The sequence below is a fragment of the Melozone crissalis genome, unplaced genomic scaffold (assembly GCF_028551555.1).
Source record: "Melozone crissalis strain CALT ecotype California unplaced genomic scaffold, PUWL_Pcris_2 ptg000017l_1, whole genome shotgun sequence".
Taxonomy (NCBI): Eukaryota; Metazoa; Chordata; class Aves; order Passeriformes; family Passerellidae; genus Melozone; species Melozone crissalis.
Genome location: NW_026535795.1, coordinates 9,319,849 through 9,347,507, shown reverse-complemented (window position 1 = coordinate 9,347,507; position 27,659 = coordinate 9,319,849). Strand labels below are relative to the sequence as shown.

The 27,659-nt window shown below is 46.1% G+C and overlaps 2 protein-coding genes across 3 annotated transcripts; one reads left to right on the top strand and one right to left on the bottom strand.

The window, feature by feature from the left end:
* The first annotated feature begins 491 nt into the window (after positions 1-491).
* On the top strand, positions 492-18,268 carry RPN2 (ribophorin II). Of its 2 annotated transcripts, XM_054274706.1 has the most exons (18): positions 492-549; positions 633-835; positions 1,744-1,839; positions 2,487-2,662; positions 3,493-3,568; positions 3,950-4,084; positions 6,146-6,322; positions 6,654-6,772; positions 7,133-7,238; positions 9,648-9,739; positions 9,866-9,980; positions 10,299-10,493; positions 10,999-11,085; positions 11,570-11,665; positions 12,792-12,867; positions 13,754-13,883; positions 15,440-15,524; positions 17,904-18,268. In XM_054274706.1, exons 1-17 carry the CDS (start codon positions 537-539, stop codon positions 15,489-15,491), a joined length of 1,944 nt encoding a protein of 647 aa, XP_054130681.1. In that variant the 5' UTR covers positions 492-536; the 3' UTR covers positions 15,492-15,524; positions 17,904-18,268. The 2 variants fall into 2 exon arrangements, with proteins under 2 accessions (XP_054130681.1, XP_054130680.1); XM_054274705.1 differs by lacking the exon at positions 15,440-15,524 and having other exon boundaries at positions 505-549.
* Positions 18,269-21,311: 3,043 nt separating this feature from the next.
* On the bottom strand, positions 21,312-25,573 carry GHRH (growth hormone releasing hormone). Its single transcript, XM_054274795.1, has 6 exons — positions 25,488-25,573; positions 24,571-24,702; positions 23,796-23,900; positions 22,550-22,687; positions 22,181-22,277; positions 21,312-21,364 (listed from the first exon to the last, which is right to left on the bottom strand). The coding sequence occupies exons 1-5, from the start codon at positions 25,565-25,567 to the stop codon at positions 22,214-22,216; spliced, it is 519 nt and encodes a 172-aa protein (XP_054130770.1). The 5' UTR covers positions 25,568-25,573; the 3' UTR covers positions 21,312-21,364; positions 22,181-22,213.
* Between the last annotated feature and the right edge of the window lie 2,086 nt (positions 25,574-27,659).

Genomic DNA, 27,659 nt, shown 5'->3' with positions numbered 1-27,659 from the left:
AACCCCACTCTGCGCCGGGGAGCGGTGTCCCCACGGCCCTGGAGCTCTGCCAGGCTGGGGCTGGGGCCATTCCCTGGGCACGGCACGGCCTGGCACGGCTGCACACAGCCGCTTGTGAGAGTACCGGGCCATGACAGACAGGACAGACCGCCACACAACCGGGCACGAACCTCACACACCTGCCCGCCGCGGTCCCTTTAAGGCGCCCCGGCCAATCAGCGCTGCCCACATCCCCGCCAGGGGCCGCCCCCGAGGCCCGCCGGGAGGCCCGTACCACTCCTCCCATCCGGGGGGGAATCATTCCTTCCCGTGGCCTGGCAGCCCCGTCGCTGCCCCCCCACCCAGCTGTCTCTCTCGCCCAGCTCGCTTCACTCTCATTCACAGTTTCTCCGTTGTCGTAGCGAGCAGCAGTGGAGCTGAGGGACGCTCGCATAATACACCGTCCCTCTCACCCCCCCCCCCGGCATGATGGCGCGTTCCGGGCGGGGCGGGGCGTGGGGCGGAAGCGGCGCCGTGGCGCGGGAGGGAGCGGCATCATGGCGGCGCCGGGTGAGGCGAGGGCGGCCGGGCCGGGCCGGTGTCGGTGCCGCGGGGATGGGGGCACGCGGGGTAACGCGGTTATCTCTCCGCAGGCCCGCGGCTGCGTCTGGAGGCGGCGCTCGGCTTCCTGCTTCTCCTCGCCTGTGCCCAGGCCCTTGTCCCCAGTCATCGTCTCGATGCCCGCGACCTGGCGCGGCTGCGGGCGGTGCTGGAGCGGCCCTTCACGGACGTGCGCGCCGCCTTCTACTCCATCGTGGGGCTCAGCAGCCTCGGGGTGAAGGTGGCGGACGAAAAGGTGAGCGGAGGAGAGCCCGGGTATCGCTGCCCGGGGGCGCTTTGCTGTGTGAGAGGCTGCTGCATAGCAGTGAATGACGATTTATTAATATAATATGGGTTTATAGAGAGAGCTCTGCTTGGGCAGGGAGATGTAAAGCGTTTATAAAAGCATTGTATCCTTAGTAAGTACCGAAGTATCACTGGTAATTGGCGACTGTCATGTACTATTTGGATAAATAGCATTTTTGTGCGGGCAGTAACGTGGCCCTGGCTCGCTGACACTCACTGCTGTGAATGGTGCCTCCAGGGCCCGCTGTGATGTTACCGTGGATATCAATTTGTTTAACTGCCTTGTGAATAAGTTCCCTGCCTGTGGCACATTTAGTGCACTGTACTGTTAAATAGAGCTCCCATTAGTTTGTTTCAGTTCAAGTGCTGAATTCAGGAGCAGTTAAATTCTTGGTTATTTTCTGGTTAAAATGCATCCCAGTGATCCATCTATCCAGCTGACAGGTAACACAAATTAACAAGCAGTCCCATTGCTTGCCTTTATGCTGTAGCTACTTGCCCCATTTTTCTCTCTTTGAAATTCTGTATTTGTATCCATTAATGATGGCGTGATATACAGCTCACCTACAGAATTTCTGTTCATCTCTTCTCTATCCTGGAAGGTTTGTCATACAAAGTACACTTGTTAGGCTTTAATTCTGATAGGCTTTATAATTATACTCAATTTAGGTTTGAATTGTGGTTGCAGTAGAGCTTATGTGAAAATTCCTTATGTCTTTTAGGAGGAGCCACCCTTGTTTCTGTGCGGCACTTGGCAGAGTAGGATTTGGGAGGAATAAAAATGCACAGTGCTCATGGAATTGTCTTAGAGTGTCATTTAAATCTCTTCTCAGTGGTTTAACTTCTGTTTCTGCACAGGCTGCATGCAAGTTCATCAAATCTCATGTGGACTCCAGCAGTGTTGAATCTCTCTTTTATGCTGCCCAGGCCATGCAGGTGCTGTCAGGCTGTGAGGTGAGTGTGGAGTTCTGCAGACAGACACTAACAAGGAAATACTTGCCTTGATATTTTTCTTGGGTTTCTTTTATGCATAACTTTTACTTTCTTTTAGTGGATTGTTCTCTGTTGTGCCTTAGGTAAATAAATGTTTGGGTGTGCTCTACACAAGGCAAAGTGTAAACATGTAACACAGGTATTTGGCCCAGGGTAATTCCGAGGGGATGTTCTTTAATTAAACACAAAAGTAGGCACATTTTGTTAGAATCCTCAGCACTGTGTCAACGAGAAGCTCTGTGTGTGTGTGACAGACTGTTTGGTGCTGGGTACAGATGCAGAGCACCCTTGCTGAGCTGGGGTGTGTTACCCAAGCCCTCTCTTGTCATTAGTACCCATGGCTACTACACAGTGAGGTGATGCCACATGAAAAGTTGTAGCAGGTTACCAGGGTACCTCTGAATGGATTATCCTGATTAATTGATGGTTGACAGCAAAACTTAAGGATTTAACCAATTAAACTAAAAAGTAATGAATGATAAAAGGATTTTTCCCAGAGTTTTATAGAAGTTCACCAACGTAGTGTTGCTCCAGGAGGGAATCAGTGGTGATTTGAAGACCATTTATTTTCTAGTGTGAATCACTGTGATCGCTGTGCTCTTCCTCAGGTCACCATTTCAAATGAGACCAGGGAGCTGCTGCTGGCAGCTGTCAGTGAGGATTCCTCAGTCACCCAGATCTTCCATGCTGTGGGTGCCCTGAGTGGCTTTGGCCTTCCCTTGGCATCCCAGGAAGCCCTGAGTGCTCTCAGTGCTCGGCTCAGCAAGGAGGAGAGCGTGCTGGCGTGAGTCTCACACAGGAGGGAGTCATGTTTACCCTCCAGGCTGCTGGGGTTTGAATTAAAAACTGTTTTATTGCTTAATATTTGGAATATAGATGTGTCAGAGTAGGTGCTGTCCAGTTCATTATTATTTCTCGGGGCAACAAAATATATGGGGGTTGAGTTTTGGGGCTATTTTTATATGGTTTTGTAAATGAATTTATATATTCACTTTAGTTCAAGGATAATGGTCAGTAAAGGGATGGTATGCCAAAAAAGCCTCCACTTAAAAGGATTGATAACAGCATTTTTACTTTATAACCAACCATGATTCTGTGTCATTTATGGTTGCAGCAGACTTAATGCTTTTTCTCAGCCCTGTTTGTAGGCTGGGGTGCCTGCACTGTGAGCTGGAAAATATGTGCCAGTGAGCTGAAGGAATCTTGGCATTTATCACCAAAAAAAAATTGGTTTCACTCTGAAACAAGAGAACAGAATGTCCCTTAAAGGCTGGGGAAGAAAGGGAAACTTAAAAACTTGCTTTGCTGACTAAAAAAGTGGATTCCTGGAAGCCTCAGAGGCGAGTCTGGGATCTGTGCTCTGCAGGGATCAGTTTGTTCTCTGCTCTGCCTTTGAGTCCTTGCAGCTCTGATGCAGCTAAAGTGACGCTCTAATGAATGCCAAGTTCACACTAAATCACTTCAGATTCATTCTCTTGAGTGAACTGAAGGCAGGAACAGCTGTTTTACACTTCATTCAGAATAGAAAATGCAGTTGCTTTGATTTAAATGGTGTTTGGCTTTTAAGGAAGGAGTAATCACACACTTGTTTGGTTTTGTTTGTTCTTGTTGAAGAACCATCCAGGCTTTGGAGACAGCATCTCACCTGTCCCAGCAGGCAGACCTGAGTAGCATTGTTGAGGAGATTGAGGTAGGAACACACTGTGCTCTCTAATTACTCACAAATTTGCTAGATTGCTTTAGAACTAAAAGATGTATTAATGTGAAAAACAAAATGAAAAACCAGCCTGGCTAATTGTCTGCCTGCATGATGTGGCTTGGCTTTCAAGCAGATAATTCCTTGGACTTTTATCTGTTTCACAGTGGACTGAAAAATAGACAATCCTGACATTTACAGATAATTAAATCCACTGAAGGCTGGAGGATTTTCTTTCTTGCTATTTCTAAATAACAATTACAAAATATATCATTGATCCCATACAGATAATTCCTGATTAAAGAGCTAACAGCAGAGTTAACTCCTGTGGATCCTCTAGAATGCAATTGGCATTTTAATAACTCTCTCTGTCAGGACCTTGTGGCTCGCTTGGATGACCTGGGTGGAGTTTACCTGCAGTTTGAAGAAGGAATTGAGACTACTGCCCTGTTTGTTGCTGCTGCCTATAAGCTGTCAGACCATGTGGGTACAGAGCCAGCAATAAAGGAGGTGTGTACCTGCCCTTTCCTTCCTTGCACACTCCAGCTCCCAGAAAGGATCTGCTCAGTCCCTGGGGTGCAGTGCCAGAGCCTGGTGTGACTGGGTAGAATTTCTACTGCAAAAAAATACTGAGCACACTTAGTGAAAAGGGACATTGTGGAGGGAATGCTAGGAAATAGTATCTAAGAGGAAATTCCAACTTAAAGATCACAGGCTGGATTTGTTGCGTTTTTTCCTTTTTCAAGTGTACAGAAGGAAATTGCAAGTGAAGCTTAGTTTTTCTTTGTTTATTGAGCCGTGGTGTTGAAAAAAACCCTTGTTTCAGAGTTTGTTCTGGTATTTGGCACTTGCAGCACTTTCCAGCATTTCAAGGTGTTTTGCAAATGTTATTTATCTGTGAGGAAATGCAGGCACCCCAGTTTGGGGTGCCCAAAAGAGAGACAACATTGCCTTGTGCCTGCAGGAATCCAGATGAAAAAATTTATTGTCTAAGATGAAAGACTGCTGGAAATTTCCTTTGATCTTGGTTAAGCCAGAAGTCATTACTGCAAGCTATCCACTTGATTTTTATTGTTTTTTCCCCACAAGTTAATGGAGTTAGATGTACTTTGGAGTGAGAATGGCAACTCCCTAAAGCACAAGCCAAAGTGGCAGGGTTAAGGCAGAAGCCAGTGAAAGACATCTGAGTTCAGTCCTGGCTCTTTTCCACACTGCTGCCAAACAGATTAATGCAAAGTAATTTTAATGTCATTTTTGAGGTGGTGATTCCGCCACGTGCAATTCAAACTGTCAGTGTCCAAATGATCCTATAAAAAAGACCAATTAAGGGAAATTGTTTAGTTTTTTTCAGAATTGTGCTGTCAGAAGTGCTGCTGTTGGGGCTGGAGGCTTTATCTCTGTTGAATAGTGAGAGTGCCTTTGGAATGCCTGTCTATAAAAACTGTCTGTAAAAAATAACATGTAGTGTTTGTAAAAAATAACTCCTTGGTTTTTTTCCCCCCACAAGTTCAGTGAGAGTGTCAGTTGCTGATTAAGGTCTGGAGCAGTGCCATGCCCTCCACAGACATGAAGAGCACTGCAGGATTTGCACTGTGCAGGAGTTTTGTAGCATTTGTCTGGATGCTTTCTCTAGTTGTGATGTTGTTTGGTGTTCACTGGCACAAAGCAGAAAAGTGAAAATTTGATGTGCAGTGAATTTCATTTAGAAGTGTTCTTTGCAGGTCACTAACTTGTGTCTTTATTGCTTTATTTGGGATTGTCTTTGATTGTACTCATTCTCATTAGAATTTAGCCCAAAATCCTTGGTTTGGATCAAAGTCCAGGTAGCCATCCCTCTGTTTTCCAGACTAGCAGGGAGGGATGGAAGAAGCTGAATAATGAGGGGTAATGAATAATGTGCAGAGAGTGGTGCAGATGCCCTAACCCTGCTGAGTCAGCCTGCAAAGCCAGCTGGGGGATGCTGTCCCACTCCTGCTCTGGGGAGAACAAATGAGCTTTGGCACATCCCAGAGGCAGAGCTGGCTCTGTGCTCCTGGTGGTACTGCTTTAAAGCTAATCCTCTTAGCCTGAGGACACTGCTGAGCCTCAGGGGATAAGCCTGCATGGGCCTAGGCTGGCTCCTTCCAGAGCCATTGGGGTGCTTTGTTCCATGGCTTTCCCAGCCAGCACACCAAGCCTGGTTCTGCTCCTCTGTATGAGGAGAGTTGTGCAGCTCTTGCAGCCAAATTGTCTTTTTGCAGCCACATGCAGTCTGGGTAGTTGAGCTGATGGCTTCTTTTTACTCTGAAACACATCATTTGCAGAGGTGGATCTATTTTCTGCTTTTCCAAGTTCTTGATACAGTTCCAGCCATTGTGGTTGGAGCCTCCCAGCCAAGAATAAGAATGCACATGAAATTCCAAAGGTAGATAATTTTTGGGTTGCCTCATAATTTGAACTGGTTTTAAAGCAAATGGAAAATTAAACAGTCTTTTATGAATGATGTTTTCATTAATAACATAACACTCAGCCAGTTTACAATGTTGTGGGAAGCTGCTGCTGCTTATATGTGGTTGGCTTTTCCTCTTTCAGGATCAGGTTATCCAGCTGATGAATGCCATTTTTAGCAAGAAGAACTTTGAGACTCTGTCAGAGGCTTCCAGCATTGCTCGTGCTGCAGGCGCCCTGTCCCAGAACCGCTTCCACCTGCCCATCATCATTGTCCCTGATGGTCCTGCAGCTGTGTCTCATCACCAGCCCCTGCTCAGGGTAAGCCTTGGCCCCACAGCTTGGCTCAGTCTGTGCTGCTGTAGCTCTGGGCTGACAAAAGTGTAAGCTGCCTTTCACTTTTAGCTCTGTGGCTGAGGCTCCAGCAGATCTGGGATTGTAGGGCTTTTGTGAGGTGATTCTTAGGACCCTCAGCTTACCAAGAAGGCATGGTGTGGAAGTCAGCTCTTCACCTTCCCTCTTGTGTTAGAAAGAGCCAGGGAGGCTGGGATGCTGAGCAGGGGAGAGCTCTGGGTGTGTAACACTGAGTTATCTGTGCTCCTGCATTCCTTCTGGGCCATGTCTCACAGAAATGCTGATTTTTCTCTCATAGCTTCAAGTGACCAATGTTATGTCCCAGCTACTGACTCAAGTTTCTGTAAAGCTGGACCAAGCCAAGTCTGTGTCCAGCAAAGCCATTGTCCTTCAGCAGCTACCATTTACTCTCTCTGGGTAAGAAAATAAGATTATTTTTAGAGTAAGACAAATAGGTGTTATTTAAGCAATGTTAGACTTATTTTCCAAAAATATTATTCCACCAGAGAAATCTTTCTGTGGTAGAAAACTTAAAATGCTGTGGTTGTGTTTTGTTAGTGTAGAGTGACTGATCACATTTGGTGGTGATGGTGAATTTCTGTTGTTTTTTCTTTTGACTGGAAGTGGGAAATTCCAATGTTTCTTTGACTTTGGTCAGCTTTAAAGAATTCTTTTCCTGCTGCACTTAGCAATGTTAGTTTTATGCTGTGTTTGTTTACCTGTTTAATGTAGCATATTTGGAGACTTCTTAATAAAACTTGGGTTTTTTTGTTACAGAGATTTCTTTGAGCTGAACTTCATGAATGTGAAACCTGCTAGTGGATATTATGATTTCTCTATCAGTGTAGATGGAGATAAGCGATTTATTGCTAATAAAGTGGAGGTGGGTGTGCTCTTTGATGTATTTTCATTCTGTGCCTATTCACTGAAACAGCTTTTTATTTATACTTGTGAAAGATATTGCCAGTTGTATGGAATTTTTATCACATGCTTTTCTATAATGCATTGGATTTTGACGCAGGATTATGGCCAGTAACCAGATTAAAACATGATCAAAAGGGATTTGTGTAAATTTCAAACGTGTCCTATCACTTAGATGCTGATCTGACAGCGTATGAACTAAGGGTAACAGGGGAGGTGTTCATGTGGCAGCCCTAAGTCAATGTGCAGAAATGATTTCCAGTGTTTGTTCTTCAGAGCATTCCAGAGTTGAGACCATAAATCTCAAGGCTTGGCTGTCAGTTGTCTGATGTTTACCTGCTGTGTGGAAGCTGAGCATTTGTTGTTGTCTGTTTGTATCAGCTCTGAAAGCCTACAAGAGAGTCAAGGGAGTCTTGGCATTTCCAAACTGCGTAGGTGGTGAAGATTTTGTAGTGGAGAAGCAGTGACCAAAGCAGATGAAGTCTTTTCATGCACACACAGCCCTTTTTTCGTGGCAAAAGCTCTTAGACCACACCTTTCTGAAGAGCAGTTTATAAACCACACCTTTCTGAAGAGCAGTTTTATATAAACATTTGGAGTTTTCCTTTCCTCAAGTTTGTTACAGTGAGGGGAATGTGACCTCTCTGACTGCTCATGTAGTCACCCCAGTGTCAACAGCTGAGAATGCTCTTCTCCAAAGAGGTCCATTCCCAGGGTTAATTTTTGCCCTCAATCACCTATTTAAGGAAACAATTAACATTTCAAGTCTTCCCACATATTTAGCTTGAAGTGGAGGAAGACACAACAGCTGACCTTTACTCTGAGTATCAAATTGGCTCTGTCAGTGGAGCACTAATGGCCCTCAGGGTGTCAGAAGGGGCTGGATTGTCCTGCTTAAGCTGGGGCTGGCACAGGGAGGCACTGGCAGGAATGTATTAGCTCCAGCAGCTTTGTGGGAGCCGCTGCTAATAAGACACATTGTTATGGGGGAGGACTGCTGGGGAGCTGCTTTTTTCCTTACTGTTATTAGCATTAATTGTCCTTAATGCACCATCGTTTTGACAGTAATGAGCTAAACCAGTGGGTCATTACTCAGGCAGAGACTACATTTCCTGGCATTAAAATATTTGAGAGATGTTTGTGTACTGTGCAGTTGGGGGGGGGGGCTGTGTGCTGCAGCTCTGAGTTGCCTCCACACAACTTTTTTTAAAATTAATATTTCTTAGTCCATCTTTCTTTGCTGCTGTCTTGGAACAAATGAAGGCTTTGCTAAAGTTAGCCTGAATCATCTGCATGTTAATGGATCCATTTTTGGGGATAGGCTCTCTCTTAAATTACGCTTTTTGTTGTAAAGGAATTGCCAAGATGATTCTCTTTGAAGTCTGACCTGAATAGTTTAGTTCATGTTTTTACATATTTTTCCTACAGGTTGTCTGTGAATTATTTTTCAGGCTGAGGGTGTGGGGCTGGCTCACATGAGCAAACCTGTAATAACAAATTGTAGTATAAGATGAAAAATGTCTTGGCAACAAAACTTCAATTCTCTAGGGGAGCATTTGTAAGCTGTGAGAACAAATGTGCTAATTAAAAACTACAGACTGCAGTAACTGCTTGTGTTTGAGAGAAGAATTGAAATCAGTCAAACCCACTTGGATCAGTGCCTGAATGGGCTGTGGTTTGGGGCTGAGGAAAGGGCAGGAAATCATTTCTGTCCTTGAGGTTTATACTGCACTTAGCACAGAGGAGTGAGATAAATGGCAGGGCTTTATTGGCTGCCCTGCACTGAGGGGTGAGTGCTGTGACTGCAGCAAAGCTGGCTGGACAAAGTGCAGGCCTGCAGGAATGCTTTGGCATTGCCTGCTGGTAATAAAGTCAACAGAAACCTCTTGGGCTTTAGGAGCCAACAGAGGCAGAACTGTTGCTGTCCAGAGACCTCCTGTCTCGAATTGCTGTCCAAAAAGCAGAAGGACACATGCACAGGCAGTGTGAAGTTGTATCAAATGTGATGTAATCTTTACTAGCTGGCTTCTGCTAGTTCAGAGGGAAAACTAGTTGGATCTGGGTAGTTGGACAGTTTCATTCAAAACAGCTCTCTCAAGGCAGCTAATTCCAGCATGCCTGAGAAGTTGGTGTCTGCAGAGCTGGCTGCTGGTGCAGGGAGGAAGGGGATGGGTCAGTGACTGGTGCTGGAGCTTTGCCAGAAGGAAAATTGCTGTAGATCCTTTTGTGCAGATTAGGCTCTGACTTGGACTTAGTCATAAGACCCTCTTTGGGGAAGAGGAACTGAAGAGATAAAGCATCTGCAGTGAACTTGGCCATAATTGCTGTATGTAGAGTGCTCTGAAGGATTTTCTGTTGTGTTTTCTTGCAGCTGAAAGTGAAAGTTTCCACAGAAGTGGGGATTACTAATGTAGATCTTTCTACCGTGGATAAGGATCAGAGCATTGCACCAAAAACAACCAGGTAAAACAGCTTGGGGTGTGTGATCCTGGAAGGGCAACCCTGACTCTAAACTAGAGCCTTGGTCTCTCTGATCCAGGCCTTCTGTTGGAAAATCAGCTCAGTTCTGTGTGTTTTTTTCTCTCCTAGGGTAGCTTACCCAGCCAAAGCCAAGGGCTCATTCACTGCTGACAGCCATCAGAACTTTGCTTTATCCTTCCAGCTGATAGATGTGAACAGTGGAGCTGAACTCATCCCTCACCAGGTTAGCACAATTTTTGTCATTGCTGTGTTACCAAGATGTTCCATCATGAAGCATCTGAAGTGACAGTTGCTCTTGAAAAGATTTGATGGGTTTTGAGAAGCCTTATGTCTCTGACATGCACTGTGAAGATCACTGATCTCACTAGCTGGGAGATTCACTTTGTTTTTTCTGTCTGTTAAATGAAATCTCTCCTGGCTCTGGGATTGTGTTGTATTTAACTCCACAGATTGAGTGCACTGTAAAAGCACACTTCTGATTTTTTTTTTTAATTTGGATTGCTGGCTGAAAAGTCCTTGAATGTTCCAATCTTCCTTGCAGACTTTTGTTCGACTTCACAACCAAAAGACTGGCCAGGAGGTGGTGTTTGTTGCAGAGCCAGACAGCAAGAATGTCTACAAATTTGAACTGGATACCTCTGAAAGAAAAACTGAATTTGACTCTGCCTCTGGGACCTACACTCTTTACCTGATCATTGGAGATGCCACTCTGGAAAATCCAATCCTTTGGAATGTGGTGTGTAGCTGGAAGTGGGTGATGTGGTTTTGTCATTACTGACAGTCTGACAGGAGGGCATGGTACAGGCTTGGAAGCAAAAAGCTCAAATGTTTTGTTCTTTTTCGTGAACCAGAATCCTTTTGGCCATTTGTGCGCTCTGAGGTTTGTTGTTGTTGCAAGTTTTAAGTAAACTTCAAAACAAGACAGGAATTAACATTAATTTCCTGATGTGGTGATGCAGAAGCTTCAGAATGGGTTTGATGCAATTTCACAGCAGGCTCTCAAGGTTTAACCTCTCTGTTCTTTCTCTGCTGGAAATAAGTCCAATTCTTAATGATGGGTGAATGACATTTCTGCCCCTGTTAGGAGAGATGGCTCCTTAAAAATTATGGTGTCTTTTTCTCAATTTCTCTTAAAAAATTATGTAAATTGTAGATTGCCAAATAGGGAAATAGAGCACAGTGATGGAATAGGTTTTATCATTTTAGATCTAAATGCATGAAGCTGCACAATTTCATTTCAGGCTGATGTTGTGATCACATTCCCAGAAGAGGATGCACCATCCACAGTCCAGTCCAAGAACCTCTTTGTTCCCAAACCTGAAATCCAGGTACAGTCAAGATTATATGTGGAGATGAGTGCTTGGTGTTACGTGTTCTCATCATAATTTATTTGTAAATAATGTAATTAAAGGAAGACCTTCCTAATGGAAATAAATTTGTTGGAGTTCTCTGGTGTATGAAAAAAGCTGTGTGTCCTAGCTATGAGAGAGCAACTGGTGTCAGAGAAAAGACCTAAACATGAAAATTTGGCCAGGTAAGCACCACAGAAAGGTCTCTGTTTCATTCCAGCCTTCTGGGCTGATGTCAAGCTAACCAGTGCTCCTGTGAGTGCAAGGAAAAGTTAACTGTGCAAGAAATCAAATGTGCAGAGACTGGAATAGACACTGTGTGTGAAAGAGCCAGTCTTTGCCTTAAGGAGAATGGCTCTGACCCAGAGGAACCGCTGAGAACAGCACCAGGGCTGCAGCTTGGGAGCAGAGGAGCTGCTCTGTTGGAACACTCCTCTCATGAGCTGGTTTTGTTTGTTTGCAGCATCTCTTCAGGGAGCCTGAGAAGAGGCCTCCCACAGTGGTCTCCAACACTTTCACAGCCCTGGTTCTCTCCCCACTGCTTTTGCTGCTCATCTTGGTGAGTGAACTGGGTCACAGAAGAACAACACTTCTCCCATCCTGTCAGAGTCACTTAGGAGGTTGGACAGCTCAACTTCTTGCTAAAACTTTTGGTTAATCATGACTGGCACAGCAGTGCTGGAGTCACAGCTAGCAGATGTCAGTGCAGAGCACTGGTCTGGTTTGGTTTTTTGAGGTTGTAGTCAAAGCAGAATCACACTGCTGCCAAGTTGAAGTAGGTGGATGAGTTTCTTCAGTGTGCTTCAGCTGGGGATGGTGAATAACAGTGGGCAGATTAAGCTACAATAACATTAGACTTCCACAGGAAAAAGGCAGTTATTCTGCCTCACATGTAATAAATCCATCACAAAATCTGTGTTACTTAATCCTGTCAGATTGAATTCCCATTTATGGACATTTGAGTGTCTGTAGTTGAAACATCCCCTGCCACTCACTGTATCATCAGGTCAGTGCTTTGAACTTAATGCAATAAAAATCTCACTGAGACAAGTTAAATTATTCCTTTTTTGGAAGATGAAACTGGTTCCAGCAGTAATTTCCCTTTAGCCAGTCTCAGTGAAAGCTGGCATTCAGGCAGTCATGTCCTCTGGTCTGTGGAGTTCACAATATACAAGGTGATGACACTTTAATGAAAAAACTCATTGTTACTGCTGCTCTTTTCCACCCTTCATGCCTTTATCTTTTGTAGTCAAAAACTCTAAGTGTTACTATGAGCAAATGTCTTGTGTCTATAGCTGTTCTTTGGATGAGTCCAAAATGAGAGCATTACCCTTTTTTAAAATTATTTTTATTGGAAATTAATTCAACTGTGTAGAAATAGCAATGTCTATTTCTTTTTCATTATTTAAATTTGGAGCAGTCTTCTCTCATCAGTTTAAGATATTTGAGGAACTGCATTGGGGCAGTCAGAAGTAACAGGAGACATTTCCACTGAAGGAGCTCAACAATGCTGCCTTTAGCAAAATTACTGCTGTCTCCTCTTGCAGTAATTAACAAGTGCTTCTCTCGAGAATACACTGGATTCACTGAAGATCTTAAACTGGCTTGAAAGATGTTGAGGCTTAAAATAAAAGCTGGTGTTTACAAGGCTGTTTAACTCCAATTTTGTTTCTTTTCCTTTTTAGTGGATCAAGATAGGTGCCAACATCTCCAACTTCAGCTTTGCCCCCAGCACCATTGTTTTCCACTTGGGACATGCTGGTAGGTGTCAGAGGCTTTGTGTGTGTTTGACCTCCTCACCTGGGAGTTGGAGATGAGAGCATGTGGTTAATGGGCTCGTGGTCTATTAACTCTAATGACATAACAGCATAACACTTGTTCTCTTGTTTCCATCTGCCTTCCTGCTTTTCATGATTGTTAATATGGTGATAAACCTGTTTTGGCCATCAGCTTGTAACAGCCATCATTATCCAGGCCCCTCTCTCACTCCATTTATCTGTACTTAATAGAACTTCTTATTTCCAGAGGTCACACTTTATGGCATGTTTATCCTCTGAGAGTGGGGAGGTTCTGTGGGGATTGGGACCTGCAGGACTCTCAACAGTGAAAAGCTGCATCTTTTCTTTAAAGCTCTTCCCATAAAAGCACTTCTGGTTCTTTGGCTGAACCAAATTTTTTCATCCATTTTATTGTGTCCTTGGTTACACAGTTATTTACTGTCTTGGTAGAATTTCAAAAACATAGCAGGCTGGGAGAACACTGATTTCCAAATGTCACTTTGTTTCTCAGTCCAAGTCAGGTTACTTGGAAGCTCTGTAAGCCCTTACAGATGTGTGAGGTTAATATCCCCTATTGAAATCCAGAGTATCCTCCTCTTTTTAATAGCCCTTAATGTCTATAATAGTCCATAATTCTGCCTCAGGAGAGTTGGTTGCAAGCTGTCAGTGTCACATTTTCACTCCAGAATGGGAACCCAGATGTCTTCATTCCCTGGCAATAATGTGTGGTCTTTAGAGCTGCCATTCAGAGCTTCAGAGATGGGATAGGAATCAAATGCTTAGGCCTGGCAGCACAGTTGTTCTGAGGATGACAAATGTTGGTCTTTGAAATGCAGTTTCATCCATGGGCTGTCTCTTTTCTTCCCCAGCAATGTTGGGACTCATGTATGTCTACTGGACTCAGCTCAACATGTTCCAGACTCTGAAGTACTTGGCCATTTTGGGTGGCATCACATTCCTGGCAGGCAACAGGATGCTGGCTCAGAAAGCTGTGAAGAGGTAAGGGGGGCACAGAGCTTTAACATCAGTGGGGAGGAGGTGACAGGGTGCTGCTGTGTGTCACTGCTTTGGGCTCTTGGACCTTGTGTGTGGGGCTGGGCTGCTCAGCCCCATTCCCTGCCTGTTGATATTGGCAGGGCAGTGAGGGGCTGTGCCCAGGGAGCAGCTCCTGCACAGAGAATTGGCCATGTGGCATGTGCTGAAGGAAGCTCTTGGAATAAATGTAGAGGAGGCCCAACTATTTGGGAGCCCTGCTTGTGATGAAGGTTTTAAGAGGAGGAAGGCAAGGTGGGAGTAAGTTACTGCTGTGCTCCTCTAGCTAAGGGGTGATTGTAGGGAAAAGGGAGCAGCTGCTCATCAGCTGTGCAGCAACAGATAAGAGGCAACAAACACTGGCAAACCCAGGGAAAATTCTGCTAGATATTAGGGATACAGCATTCCTTTCTGTACTGGATTGGATTCACTCTGCACACTTGTCTTCTGCCACACAGTGTCTGGTGACTGCCTTGGTGTGGGCAGGCAGCAGTTTGTTAGAGGTCACACCATTCCCTCTCCTTCACTTCTGCCACACACAGATTCCATGTGGGACTTAAGCTTTTCTACTAATGTAGCATTTGACTTTGAGGATGATTTACTGACCTGCTTTGCCATCACACCTGTGCTTTCCTTATTTTCCCCTTTTTGAGCTATTTAATACCTACCTGCATAGATGTCCCTGGGGTCTCACCTTTTTGATTACACTCTATTAAAACGAGGACAAGATCTGTAAAAAAACCCGTAAGAATATAATTTGCAGGAGGGTTACATTGATTTATTTTCTTTAAAACATCTCTACATTTGTGGCTGTGTTAGGGAGGATGATTAATGTAATTAACCATTTTCCTACTGTCCTCTCAGCTTTCTCAGCCTTGCTCCCTCAGATGTCCAGCTCTCTCCACTGGCATTTTATTGTGTTAACATAACTTCCTCTGGGAATTTTGTTGCCCCTGGGACTGTTATGTCATTTAATAATGAGTAATGAGACATTGTTATTAAGTGCAGATTGCCTGGGATACAGATTTGGGGGGAAATAATACAATGAAGCAAATTTCTAAGTGTCTTGGCTTAACCAGGGCTTCTGTTAGCACATAAATGCAGGTGCTTGGTTCCTGCTTCAAACCACTGCAGGGGGTGTCCTTGTGCTTTTTCACTGGAAATGACACGAAGCTGCAACTACAATGGCAAATTTGAAAGTAAAACTTCTCTCTGAGGCTAAAGTTAAACCCTTTGTACATGACTTTAAAGTTCAAAAAGACATCTTCTTGTGAAGGCAGTGCCTGCCTGTCTCAGATGCTGGAGTGCAGTGACAATTAAGCAGATTGCACTTTGAGGCCAAGCTGTGGAGGCCAACAGCAGGCGTGGGAAGGGGTCTGGCTCTATAAACCAGCTTGTTACAGAAGTTACCAGAAGGCCTGGTTTTGCTTTTTGCATTTCTGTCACAGGGTCTGGCTGCTGGAACAGGGCTGCTTTCTTCCTTGCTGTCTTCTCTGAACCTTTTCCCTCTCTCCTTTTGGCAGGATCGCTGCAGAGCAGAGCAGTAGGTTGGCAAAGTATAGAACGCTGCGGTAAAAGGGGGTTTGCTAGTGACCAGCTCTTCAGGAAGTAAGGGCCTTTTTGCATCTTGCCTTTCCCTGGCCATGCTGCCTGTTTCATTTCACCTCATCACTCACTCCTTTGACAAAAAAAATATCTGAGCTGAAGCTGCTTCCCCCAGCATTGCTTAGTGGGCTTTAAATCAGTCCTTGGGTGCTCTGGCTGCAGCTGGGTTGGGCATATTAGCAGGACGTGTTCTCTGAGACTAAATTGCATTTGTGTGATTTCCTGAATTATCTCAAGTCTGTGTGGTGATATGTGCACATGTAAATATGCTGTTGTGGGCATCAAGCAGCTCTCAGGGGATGAAATAATACAATATTATTGGTCCTATAAATAAATTATTGGCAATGTCAGCTGGAGGAGACCATGGTGAAAGTGGCTGACACTGGGGCTGTTCCTACCCTGCTGCTGGTACTCCCTGTCCCCACCTGCAGTATTCTGGCTGTGCAGCTGCCAGGCACTCTGCCTGCTGAATTGCATCCTCATTTGGGCTGGTGAGAGCTCTGTGCAGCAGAGCCAGGTCAGCACCACCTCTCTCAGCTGAGGGCACGACCCAGTCCTGGGTCACCCTCCCATTAGACTGAATTGATGGACTGCCATGATGGCTCAGGCAGCAGCAGCTCCCAGCCCCCTCCATTCCATACAGTCATGTGCTGGCTCTCCATTGCCCTTTGCCAGCAGAAAGCCCTTTGTGTCCTTTCATTCCCAAAGGTAAGGTCCCAGTTTGCCAAAGGTAAGGTCCCAGTTTGTGCACTGTGGTGTGGGGGGCAGGACTGCCCAGTTCTGAGTGTGTGTGCATGAGGGCTTCATTCCTTGCTCAGTGCACTGGTTTGTTGTGGGGCAGAGGAAGAGTTTGTGGGATAGGTCCTGGGATGACACAGATCACTGGACAATGTGCTGCACAGGTACATCTGAGCATCTGCTTCTCCTGACATCCACTGTCAGTGCTCCAGGCACTGGGGAGTTGAATGGAGCCCAGTTTTTGTGGTGCAAATCAAAACCAGCACTGGGAGGTTTGCCACACAAAAGGTGTGCACTGTGCTCCTGTCTGCAGTTTTTACCTGTGGAAAATTTGGCGTCATGTCCCTCAGAAAAACACCCTTTGCTGTCTTTTCTCTCCCTGGAGTGTTTTGAAGTACCTGAGCACAGAACAAGCTACAGCAATTTATTGGAGAGGACCTGGAGGTGGCTGTCATTGTCCTTTTGACTGCTGTGTTTGCTGTTCAGCCTCCTGGATGCTTCTCTTTAGCATCACTTTGGGCCAGTGGTTTGCAGTGTTTTAGTGGCCTGTAACCAAGTGCCTCATGAGTGTGTTCTCCACAGCCTGCATGTTTCCTGTTCCTCAACCTGCTATTTTAACTCCTTCATTCCTAATGGGCTGTAAGTAATCCATAGAGGATCACCAATCACAGACTGATTTGGGTTGGAAGGGATCTTTAGGTCCTCTAGTTCCCACCCCCTGCCATGGGCAGGGACACCATCCACTAGACCAGGTTGCTTAGGGCCACATCCACCCTGGCCTTTAACAAATTCCAGACAGGAGGCAACAACAGCTGCTCTGGGCAACCTGCGCCACATTCTGAGTTTTAAAATTCTTCCTAACATCTAATCTAAATCTGCCCTCTTTCAGTTTAAAACCACTGCCCCATCTGCCTGTATAAAACATCCTGGACTCCCTTTTCATAAACCCTTCGAGTCCTGCATGGCCAGAGTGAGGCTCCCTTGGGTGTTTTCCAGGCTGAGCATCCCCAAATCCCTCAGAGCAGAGGGGCTGCAGCTCTCTGAGCTGTCTGTTGCCCTAAGATCTTGCAAATAACTTAATATCCACAAACCCTAATTTAGATTTTGCTGCCATGTGCAGTCACAAGCATTTTCCCTCACTGCTGAGTTTTCTGATGCCCCAGCTGTGTCAGTTAAGACTGTCATGCCATGTGTGGCATCATGGAAGGCAGAAGGACCTCAAAAGTTGGGTTTGCTGTGCTAACCCTGCCTGATCTTCCTGGGGAGATGAAGATCTCTGTGTTAACATGGACCAACAATTGCCAGCAGATGGATCAGCCCTGATAAAAGGAGGAGTTAAGGTACTTGCAGGTTTTGCCTTCAGCCTGGATTGTTTTTTCTTTGTTCAGTTCTGTAATTTAATAGGCACATTCATGCCTTTTGCACCAGAAATTAATCTTCATTTTCTCTGACCATTTCCATGCTCCCTGAATTCCATCCCCCATTCCAGAGCAGTGCTGGTTTATCACTCAAATAAGCTGCTTTGGGGAATTTTGTCCAACAAGCTGCTTTTGAGAGAGAATGAGGGGTCTGGAGACACTTGTACTGTACAGGCCAGTGCTTTGTTGCCTGGAAGAGTTAATATTTTTTTATTTTTCTTTCCAGGACACAATAGTACCAGAAGAATGGAAGAAATGTGGAAAAACAAAGCAAATGCTTTCAGAAGCAAATAAATAACTGAAAGGCCAGAAGAAGGAAGGCAGAAGATAATTCTTTTTTTATATATTAAGTCAAATGGGTGCCAGTTAAACTTTTTTTAAAATCTTTATTTTCATCATTGTGTTCATGCTACTGGAGTGCTTTTCATATGAATCTGGAAAATCTTTTCTTCCCTGGATCCTCTCCCCTTCTCCCAGGACATTTGAATTTCTTTTTGAGAAAAAGGAAGAAGAAAATACAAATCTGCTTTTTCCCCAGGTGCCCTTTCCTCATCCTAAAGATCTGTGAATAAAGAGGAGGAAAGGATGGTCCTGAGTGTTGTGTTTTGTCTGTCTCAGAGGCAGTGGTTGGAAGCTGGGCTCTCATGAGAATGAAAGGAGCTTTTTCTGGTGGGTAATTTTGTGTGTGAGTCATGGCTGAGTGTGAAGCTTCCTGTTCTTTCATGTCCTTTCCCTGGGGGCTGTGTTTATTGGGGGGCACTTCCCTCCTGCCTGGCCCTTGGGTGAGGCTGTGGCTGCTTTCTCCACTGAAGGTTTGTCTCTCACTCCAGGCTGTGCCCAGCTGCTCTGGGCCCTGGGGCTCAGCCTTGTGGGAGCCAGCAGTGCTGCTGTGCCTGGCTGTGTCTGACCCAGCAGCTTTGGGGGTCCTGTGGGGGCTGCACTTTCTTCCCAGCCTCTGGCAGTGACCTTCTCACTCCAGATTGATGGAGTTGTTGCTTCTGCTCTCCTATGAAATCACAGCCAGGTGTGCTGCTTGCCATGTGGCTGTGTTTGAGTTACTCAAACTCCAATTTCCCACCTAATTACTCCCTTCAGGACCACCAAGCAGTGCTGGGGCAGCAGCTTTGGGTGTTACTGAAGGACTCACAGATAGTAATAACCAAAGGCCTAAATCTCCTCCTGCTGAGCAACTTTCACATGGAAAATTTAACATTTGCTCCCTCCCCTGCTCCTGTGCATCCTCTGCCAAGGGTAGGTGCTTTAGAGGTTTTTGGCAAAGGAACCTTATCAAAGTCTTCTGGAAATCCAGGAAAATTACATCAGCAAGCAAGCATGTGCATAGAGGGCGTGGAGCTGAATCCTCCAAAGCATTTCACGTGTGTGAGACGTGACCCCCCTTTTATTAAACCCGCCTTGTCTGCTCCCCATGCTGTTGCTCACACTTAGCTCACTGTTCCTGCTCTTTGTAGCTGTTCCTACCTGCTGCTGCAGTGTGAACGTTAGGGTGGGCCCACAGGGGTTTCATGAACTTCTGTGACCTCCCCTGCACTCTTTCAACACCAGATCTCAGGCTGCATTCAAGTCCTCTGGGACTAAAGGAGTTTTAGACAAGAAATAACAAAACTATTCATAGTCATTTACCCTGAAATATTTTTTTAGCCCTGTATTTTGTTACTGCTCACTTAGAAGCTTTGTAACTAATTCTTTCTGCTGATGCTTTGTGCTAGGACAGAACTTTCCCTGTGCCTCTAGAGCTGCAGCATTTTATCCAAGGAGAGCAGGGATGCAAAAGGAGAAACATGGAGTGCCCCTGTGATGTGTCTTCTCTAAGCTGTGTGTGTTGCTATTGATTGTACTACTTATGGATTAGGAAAGATTATTTTTATTATTTTAGTCATTTAGTCCTCAGATATTTTTTATTTGCTTTGTTTTTATATTTAATCTCACAGAGTTTGAGCATTTGTTTCCTTATTTTGAAGCAAACTGAACCTGCAAAGGAGTCTCTTTTATTCCAAATAGCTGCACTCACCCATCCATTTAATCACAGACTTAATCACCCAAACACTTTCTGAAACATTTTTGAAAGGGTTTTGATTTTATTGGCAGTATCCAATCCAATGTTTGCATATGCCTTTTATGCCACTTAACAGAGTTTAAATTCATCTTGCTACTCTGTCTACTTACTGCTTTAGGAATCTTTTTCATTGTTTGCAATTCCTTTCCTTGTAGTAAGTCCTAATGGCTTTGAGTGTGTTGTTACAGAATATGTTTAGAAATCCATTTTGGACCAGGCTACTCAGGTGATTCCTTTGTGTATTTCTGCACTGTGGAGCAGAAGGAAGGGCCTGTGGAAGGGCAGCAGTTATCCTTTAGTGCTCCTGCTGCTGTCACAGCTTCACTGCTCTCCCTCAATATCCCCTCAGTGTTCCCCATCCTGCTGGGTGCTTTGTAACCCTTCCCTGGAGCTGGAATTGTAAAACCTGAACAGGCTCGAACAGGGAGGGAGTTGTGCAAGGATGAAATCATTTCTATGCACACTTGAGCCTCCTATCCTAAAACATGGCACCTGAGGAAAAATGAGATGGTAACTGCTGCAGACCAACATGGAATTGTTGGAGTGCAAGGAGGGAATATTTCATGGATCTTAAAACACATTTATATATCATTGTGTTTCCAGCCTGGTGTTGTTACTGGTACTGGAGCTGGTGCCTTTGTTAGCCCAGTTTTGAGTCATCCTTGGTGCACTTGACACCTGTCCCTGAGGAGCATCTTCCTCAAGAAACTAAGGTCTCAACAAAAGAGCCATCTTGACCTGCTGTTGGACAGGTTTATTTCAAACAACTCTTATTTCCTGCTGCTGATGGGAGAGCAGACCCCATCCTGATGTTATTTACATTTCTGAAGACAATTACACAAACCACAGGGGGATTGGGGTGAGAGGGAGCAAGGAGCTGTATGAGATCACTGGGCTAATAACTTACTCCTTTAAAACATTTACAGCTGCAATAGGAGGTTGAATTGAAACAGTGACAGCCCAATCTGATGCACAGGGATCTCCTTTAGCTCTGGCAGAGCTGTAACTTCAGCTTGAACTCCTCAAGGCTGAGCAGGAACCATAGCTGAGCATTTTAGAGTTTATTCTGTGTCAGGCAGGCAGGCAGCAGCCCTGGGCAGTGTTTCCAGTGAATGGGAGATGTGTGAATTCATCTCTCACCGCACCCTGATCCTTGCTGTGTGTGGCTGTGCCATCAGCATCAATTTAGAGAACGCTGTAATCAATTTACTAAGTTGCCTGAAGGTGCCTTTTGGTGGCCTCGTATTTATTAATCAGGCCCTCAAACAGAAAGATGACTTGGCAGAAATTTTGCCGCACTTTGTGATTAGAAACCTTAATTAGCAGACAAGATGTCCCCAGGATTACAAGTGTATCACTTGTTTTAGTCTCTGTGTAAAGCAGCCTGAGGTTAAACCACAGAGGGGGTTTTTTTCTGATTTAGTACAGAGCAGTATTTCAAGAGGGGAGTTAAATTGTAAAGACTGGAGTAAATTAAGTAGTGCTTCAGCACTGCATTCCTCTGATCAGATCTGAGGAGTGTGTGCATCAGGTTCCAGCTGCTCACATCTGGGAGTGTCTTCACAGCCATGAAGGGCTCACTGTACAGTTTGGTCCATGAGCTCTGAATTATTCTAGACAGAAAGAGGAGGAAAAGAGAATTACCAGAAAACTTCATAAGCACACACAGACATTTTTTCATCCTTTGGAGGCTTTTCCTGACTGACCTGATGTGTGGAAAGGTAACCAAGTCAAGCATGGCAAGGGAGATGCTGGAATGTTATGCTCTCACAGCTGTGTGATTTATGTAAAGTTCTGATCTTGCCTCTCTTCCCCAGCCCCTCTTTTGTTCAGTGTGCACACTGATCTCTCCCACACCCCTTTCTATTGTGCTGGCAGGACTGGACAGGCTTCATTTCTGTGGGACAGCTGATCAAGGGAAGGTATTCCCAAAGATGGATGGTGTGCTGTCTCTCATTCCCCCAGGAATGACAAGACTTGGAGCATAATTCAAGTTCCAGCTGTTTTCAGGAGTGAGGGATACAGAAAACAGTAAAACTTTCTCTGCTATCCAGTGCAGGGAATCCTGACATGTCCCAGGGACCTAGAGACAGGTTCTGCTGCTGGAGAAAGATTTTGTCTGCCTTGAGCCTGGCCTAGACCCTCAGGCACCCCATCTCAGATAGATTTGCAAGGATGCTTTGTGCTGCTGCAAACCTGTTCCCAGGCATCCACATGCAGCTCCACAGCACTTGTGTTCTGTCTGTTCAATCTAGCAGGGTTTTAGGTACTTGACAATATTATTGGGAGCTTTTCCCCCCTTAAATTGCAGCAAGCACCTTTTTCATGGGCAGCAGTGGAAGCTGGCATTGCTGAAGGAGAGCCTTCAAACCTTGAGCAGTGCAGCAGCAGTGAGTTAGGCACAGGGTTGAGCAGGGAATGGTACTCACCAGAGCATGGGGAGGTGGAAAAGGGAGAAGTATTTACATGAGCTTGGCCAGAGTGCTGGAAAAGCCTTCCAGGCCACTGCTGTCAATGTCCTGAGGCCTGCCAAGGAAGAGGACAGGGATGGCATCACTGGCATCAAGAGAGAAATTCTCTTTTCTGCTATTTGACTGGATTACAAGGCTGAGAAGACAGCAGAGTTATGTGCAGCTGTGTGGTGCAGGCTGTTCTTATCTGCACCCTGCTTGTGAGCTCAGCCTTATTCTTTCCCTGAAAGGACCCTTAATTCAGCATGTTCACCCCTGTTAGGCAGCAGTGACAAGGAGCTGGGTGTGCTCCTGCAGTGGGCAGAGGATGAGCTGACTGCCACCCACCTGTGGCTCTGCAGGATGGCTCCCAGGAAGTCCCTCAGCACCATCTGCTGCTGGTACTGGCTGTCCATCAGGATGCTGTCGGACTGGCGCCGGCTCAGGAATTCCTGCAGCCCCTCCCCTGGGCTGCTCCCACTGCTTCTGGTGGGTGAAGATGAGAAATCTCTTTGTTTCTGACATGCTTTTTGTCCCTCACTCCAAGTTTGGCTCAGCACTGAAAGGGAGCCTGATGGGACTGAGCCTAAGGACACTGCTTAATTTCAGCAAGAACTGGGCACTGTATTTGCTGCTTTGTTAGAAGATGGGTTGGACTGGCTTGCATCTGACCAGTTGGTCTTGTTCAGTGGCAGTCAGTGATCTAAGTAGCCAAGGGTAATGGAGAGGCTGTTTTCTGTGTTCAAACCAGGCCAGGGATAATGGTTCCTGTCACAGACACATTTTGTGAAAAATCCTTTCATTAGGATCTTTTCTCCTAAGAAGCTGAGAGGCCTCAGAAACAAAATGTAAAAATAATTATCTGCTGCTGTGGAATGCAACAGGTGCATCTGTGATTGGTCTCGTGATTATTTCTAATTAATGGCCAATCACAGCCCAGCTGTCCCAAACTCTCTGGTCAGTTGCAAGACTTAATTATCATTCTTTTCTATTCCTTGCTAGCCTTCTGATGAAATCCTTTCTTCTATTCTTTTAGTATAGTTTTAGTATATAAATATAATATAAATACTATAAATATAATATAACTATAAATATAATATAATATCAACAGTAGAAATATATATAATAGAAATAATAGAAATAATAGAATATAAATAATAGCACATAAATAATAGAATATGCTATAACGTACTATACTATAATATATATCATAAAATAATAAATCAGCCTTCTGAAACATGGAGTCAAGATTTTCATCTCTTTCCATGTTGGGGTTGCCTGCAAATTCTACAGGTTCCATACCAATGATGGATCATTGCAAATATTACCAGCAAATATTATTACTTGTTGGTATTGCAGCAGAGCTCTCAGCTGATCTGATGCTTACAGCCTTGGAGGAAAGCATTAATTAGGATGATAACTGTGATTAGGGGTATCCAAGATGCAGGGATGTAGGATGCCCTTTGGGATGTGGAGCAGCAGGAGAGATTGGTTCTGCTGCATTGAAAGGCAGCCAATTCTGCCAGGTGTGTGGAAAACTGCCCAGGGTAATGGGCAAAACCCAGCCCTAGGGCAGCGGGGTGCTGGGGCTTACCCAAGCCTCTTGCCAATGATGGTCTGGAGGAATTTTCGGGCCGAAATCTGCCCCAGGAATTTCCTGTAGTTGTCAGTGAATATGGCATCAGCGTGGCGCTGCATCCTGGGGAGGGAAGGAAGCACAGGCTGATCTCTGAGCTGTCAGTGAGAGAAACTGAACAGCCCACATGTCACAGGGCTCATTCCAGGGCAGGTCACCACAGCAAACACCTGGTAGTGTGGGACTGCATCAGTGTTGGAGGGTGAAAGGATTTGAGGGAGCTCAGTCCTGACATGGAGGCAGCAGGGAAAATGAAATACCTGGGGCAGGGCTGGGCTGGGCTGTCCCTGTGCTCTGCAGCAGCACCAGCTCCTCCTGGGAGGGCTGTGTCTGGGACAGGGTGACAGAGCCCCCAGCACATCTCTAGGCTGTGGTTAGACCCAGGCTCCAGAAAATCCACAGGTAAGGGAAGCACAAACCCCTGGGCTGGTGCCACAGTTCCAAGGATGAGTTCCCAGTGCTTCAGACAGAAATAATGATCCTCTGTCTCCAGGCAGAGGGAAAGCAGAGGCTCTAGCATCCCTGCAGATAGAGACCCAGAGCTCAGTGGACAATTCTGTTCCCTGCAGGAGCCCTGGGCCTGTGAGCCTGCCCCTGTCAGTGTGTCCTTGCTGGTGGGGACAGCAGGGCATGGCTCTGGACAGGGGTGATGGTCTGGGACTAACTGAGCTGCTCCTGGGCTGTGACCAGCACTCTCTGCAGCAGCAGCAGGGCTGGCAGGTGAGGCACCAACCTGTTCTCAGTGGGGTCTGTTAGGAAGCCCTCCTCCTGCTGCTCCTGTGCCAGGGGGCTGTGGCTCTGCAGGGAGCTGCTGGGCTGCAGCTGGAAGCTCACGGCCTTGCCAGCAACCGGCCCTGGGCTGAACCTGCAAGAGAAACCCCAGGCACACTGTGGGATGGGCTCAGATCCAGCTGGGGCTCAGTCTTCTTAACCACCATTCCCTACTCCCCTGCTTGTTTTTTCTCTATTTTTCATCCCATCTTAGCAGTAACACAAGTGCTGTCTGTCAGTCTCCCCAGTCAGAAACTGCCCTGAAGCTCTCCCAGCAGTGGAAGGATGGTTTGTAGAGCTGCCTCAAACACACACACCCCTCACTGAGCTCCCAGCAGAATCCCACTGCTCCTGATGTCATTGTGCCGTGGCTTTGGCACAAGGCTAAAGCATCTTCTATGGGACACTGCAAATCCACATGAGAGAAGCCAACACTCATTTTTATGTTTCTATTCATTGTTGAAGTACAAATCAGTGTTGCAACTTGTAAGACCCAACAAGGAAATACTTGAAATATTAATAGGTATCTGTAGATTTCATGTACTCGAATATCTGCAGTTCTGACTTCAATGCAGGTGCTCTGCAGCCACAAATTTTTATCAGTGTTTGGGCTGGAGGTGCTGCTGTCTGCTCTGGAGATTGCCAGGTTTCCCTTTACAGAACCCAGCATTCAATTCTAAACCCAACTGTTTGGGCTGAAATATTCCATCAGGTGCCTGCCTTCTTTGGAAATCACCCCTAGGCCAGCAGTGTACCTAAAAAAATTAAGAGAGGACAGAGAAATAGGCCTAGAAACACATTTGGAGCTCACCTGGCTTTCAGAAGTGCTGGCAGCTTTAGTTTGGCAGGGTGAGTGTGGTTAAAGCACTCAGCACTTACCTGAGAGCTGGGTAGAGAGGGGAGGAGGTGGAGCATGAGACTAAATGCAGGAACAGGAGCAGAGTGGCCTTATCCAGCATCTTCCACCCCTTGGAGTCACCTAAAATGCAGAGCAGCTGAGTCAGGGCACTGAAGGGAGGCCAAGTGCCACCCTTGTGTTCTCAGTCCCTGTCACAGACATCTTTTATGAAAAATCCTTTTGCTAAGATCTTTTCTCCTGAGAAGCTGGAGGCCTCAGGAACAAAATGTAAAAAATGATTATCTGATTATCTGCTGCTGTGGAATGCAACAGGTGTATCTGTGATTGGTCTCATGTGGTTGTTTTTAATTAATGGCCAATCACAGCCCAGCTGTCTCAGACACTCTGCTCAGTCACAAGATTTTATTCTCATTCCTTTCTATTCCTTTCTAGCCTTCTGAAGAAAGAATTTCTTCTACTATTTTAGTATAGTTTTTGTATATAATTTTCTTTTAATATAATATATATAATAAAATAATAAATCAGCCTTCTGAAACATGGAGTCAAGATTCTCATCTCTTCCCATGTTGGGGCTGCCTGCAAATTCCACAAGTCCCTCTGCTCATTTCTCAGCACAGAGGGACTGGAAATGTTCCTCTGAGGCTGTGGTGCTTCCCAAGGCAGAACTGTCTTCGTGTGGCACAGTGTCCCCTGTGGAGGGCAGTGGCTGTGTGTGATGCCCTGGAGCTGGGTCTGCTCTGCCAGGGTTTGGTGCTGTGGGAGCCCCTCACTGACCGGGAGCTCTCTCTGGGGCTGTTGTGAGCCCCAGGAGCCCCTGCAGGGCTGTGAAAGCACCTGGATGAGGGCAGCAGTTGGCAGGGATGTGAAAGGAACCTGCACAGAACCTTCTGCAGCCAGCCCTGGGACCTCACCTACCCTGCTCTCATGGCTGCACCTGCAGGGCACAGCTCTGTGCCTGGGCTGCCCCTCTGGCTGTCCAGAGGCTGGAGAGAAACAGGGAAATCCAAACAAAACTCCTGGGCAGAGGGGCGATACAGGCACAGAGGTACCCCCGGCAAAGCCATTTATCAAAGGCACGTGCTGGGCTTGGTTTGCCACACAAAACAGAGCCTGTTCCTTCAGTGGAGAGGGGACAGGACTGGAATATGTCAATATGTCCCTTTGGGAGGGCTGCATTGCTGCTCTGGAGAGGGGACAGGACTGGAATATGTCAATATGTCCCTTTGGGAGGGCTGCATTGCTGCTCTGGAGAGGGGACAGGACTGGAATATGTCAATATGTCCCTTTGGGAGGGCTGCATTGCTGCTGTGGACAGCAGCTCCAGCTTTGAGCAGTGAGCCGGGCTCAGGCGTGGGTGCAGTTTTTGTGTCCCAGGTTTGGCTGAAGGGCTGAGGATGACTCAGGCCGGAGCAGCCCGGCGTCACCCACCCTCGGGGGCTGAACACCGAGCTGAACGCCGAGCTTTTGTCCCTGGAAGCAGCAACAGGACGAAGGTGTTTCAGTGAATGCCGCTCTTGCCCAGCTTCCATTGAAAGCGACTGATCTTTTGCTCAAAGAAGATTCTTAAAGAGTCTGGATAGGAACCTTTAAAATACCAAGTTTCCCTGTTCCCTATCTTATTATACACAAGAAAAGAGCAGAAAGGTGTTTGATCTCCCTTAGAGGAGGGAAAAAACCTCTCTTCCAAATGTATAACGAGACTTCCATGTAAAAGGAGCAGCTCCCAGATGGAAAGGGCTTGCTTGGACTTCTGATTGCCCAAATGAACTTTCAAGGAGTGGGTTTTACCCACGGGGGAGGAGGGAGGGAGGCTCTCTGCTGGAAAACATCACCAGTGAGCTCTCCTTTCTGCTTGGGCAGAGCAGAGAGGGGGAGGCTGATTGAGGACCTGAGCTCTTGCAGCGGGTCTGGTGTTGACACCAGGCAAGTTAATGACAGAATTAGTGGCAGTGCCAAAAGTGCACAGACAGACATGGAAAAGGTGTCACTCTAAGGAATGGGGTTTCTTATCACCAAGTTGTTCTCACCCAGGCTCTGTTTCCAGTTACTTGTGCTCCCAGATGGGACCAGCATCTTCCCCAGCATTTCCCCTGGGAATAGCACAGTAGCTCCTGCAAAGCTCCTTGTGCTCATGGGTGGCATCTCCTCCTCCTGCACAATCACTTTGGACCCCCAAAGAGCCAAGGAATGCT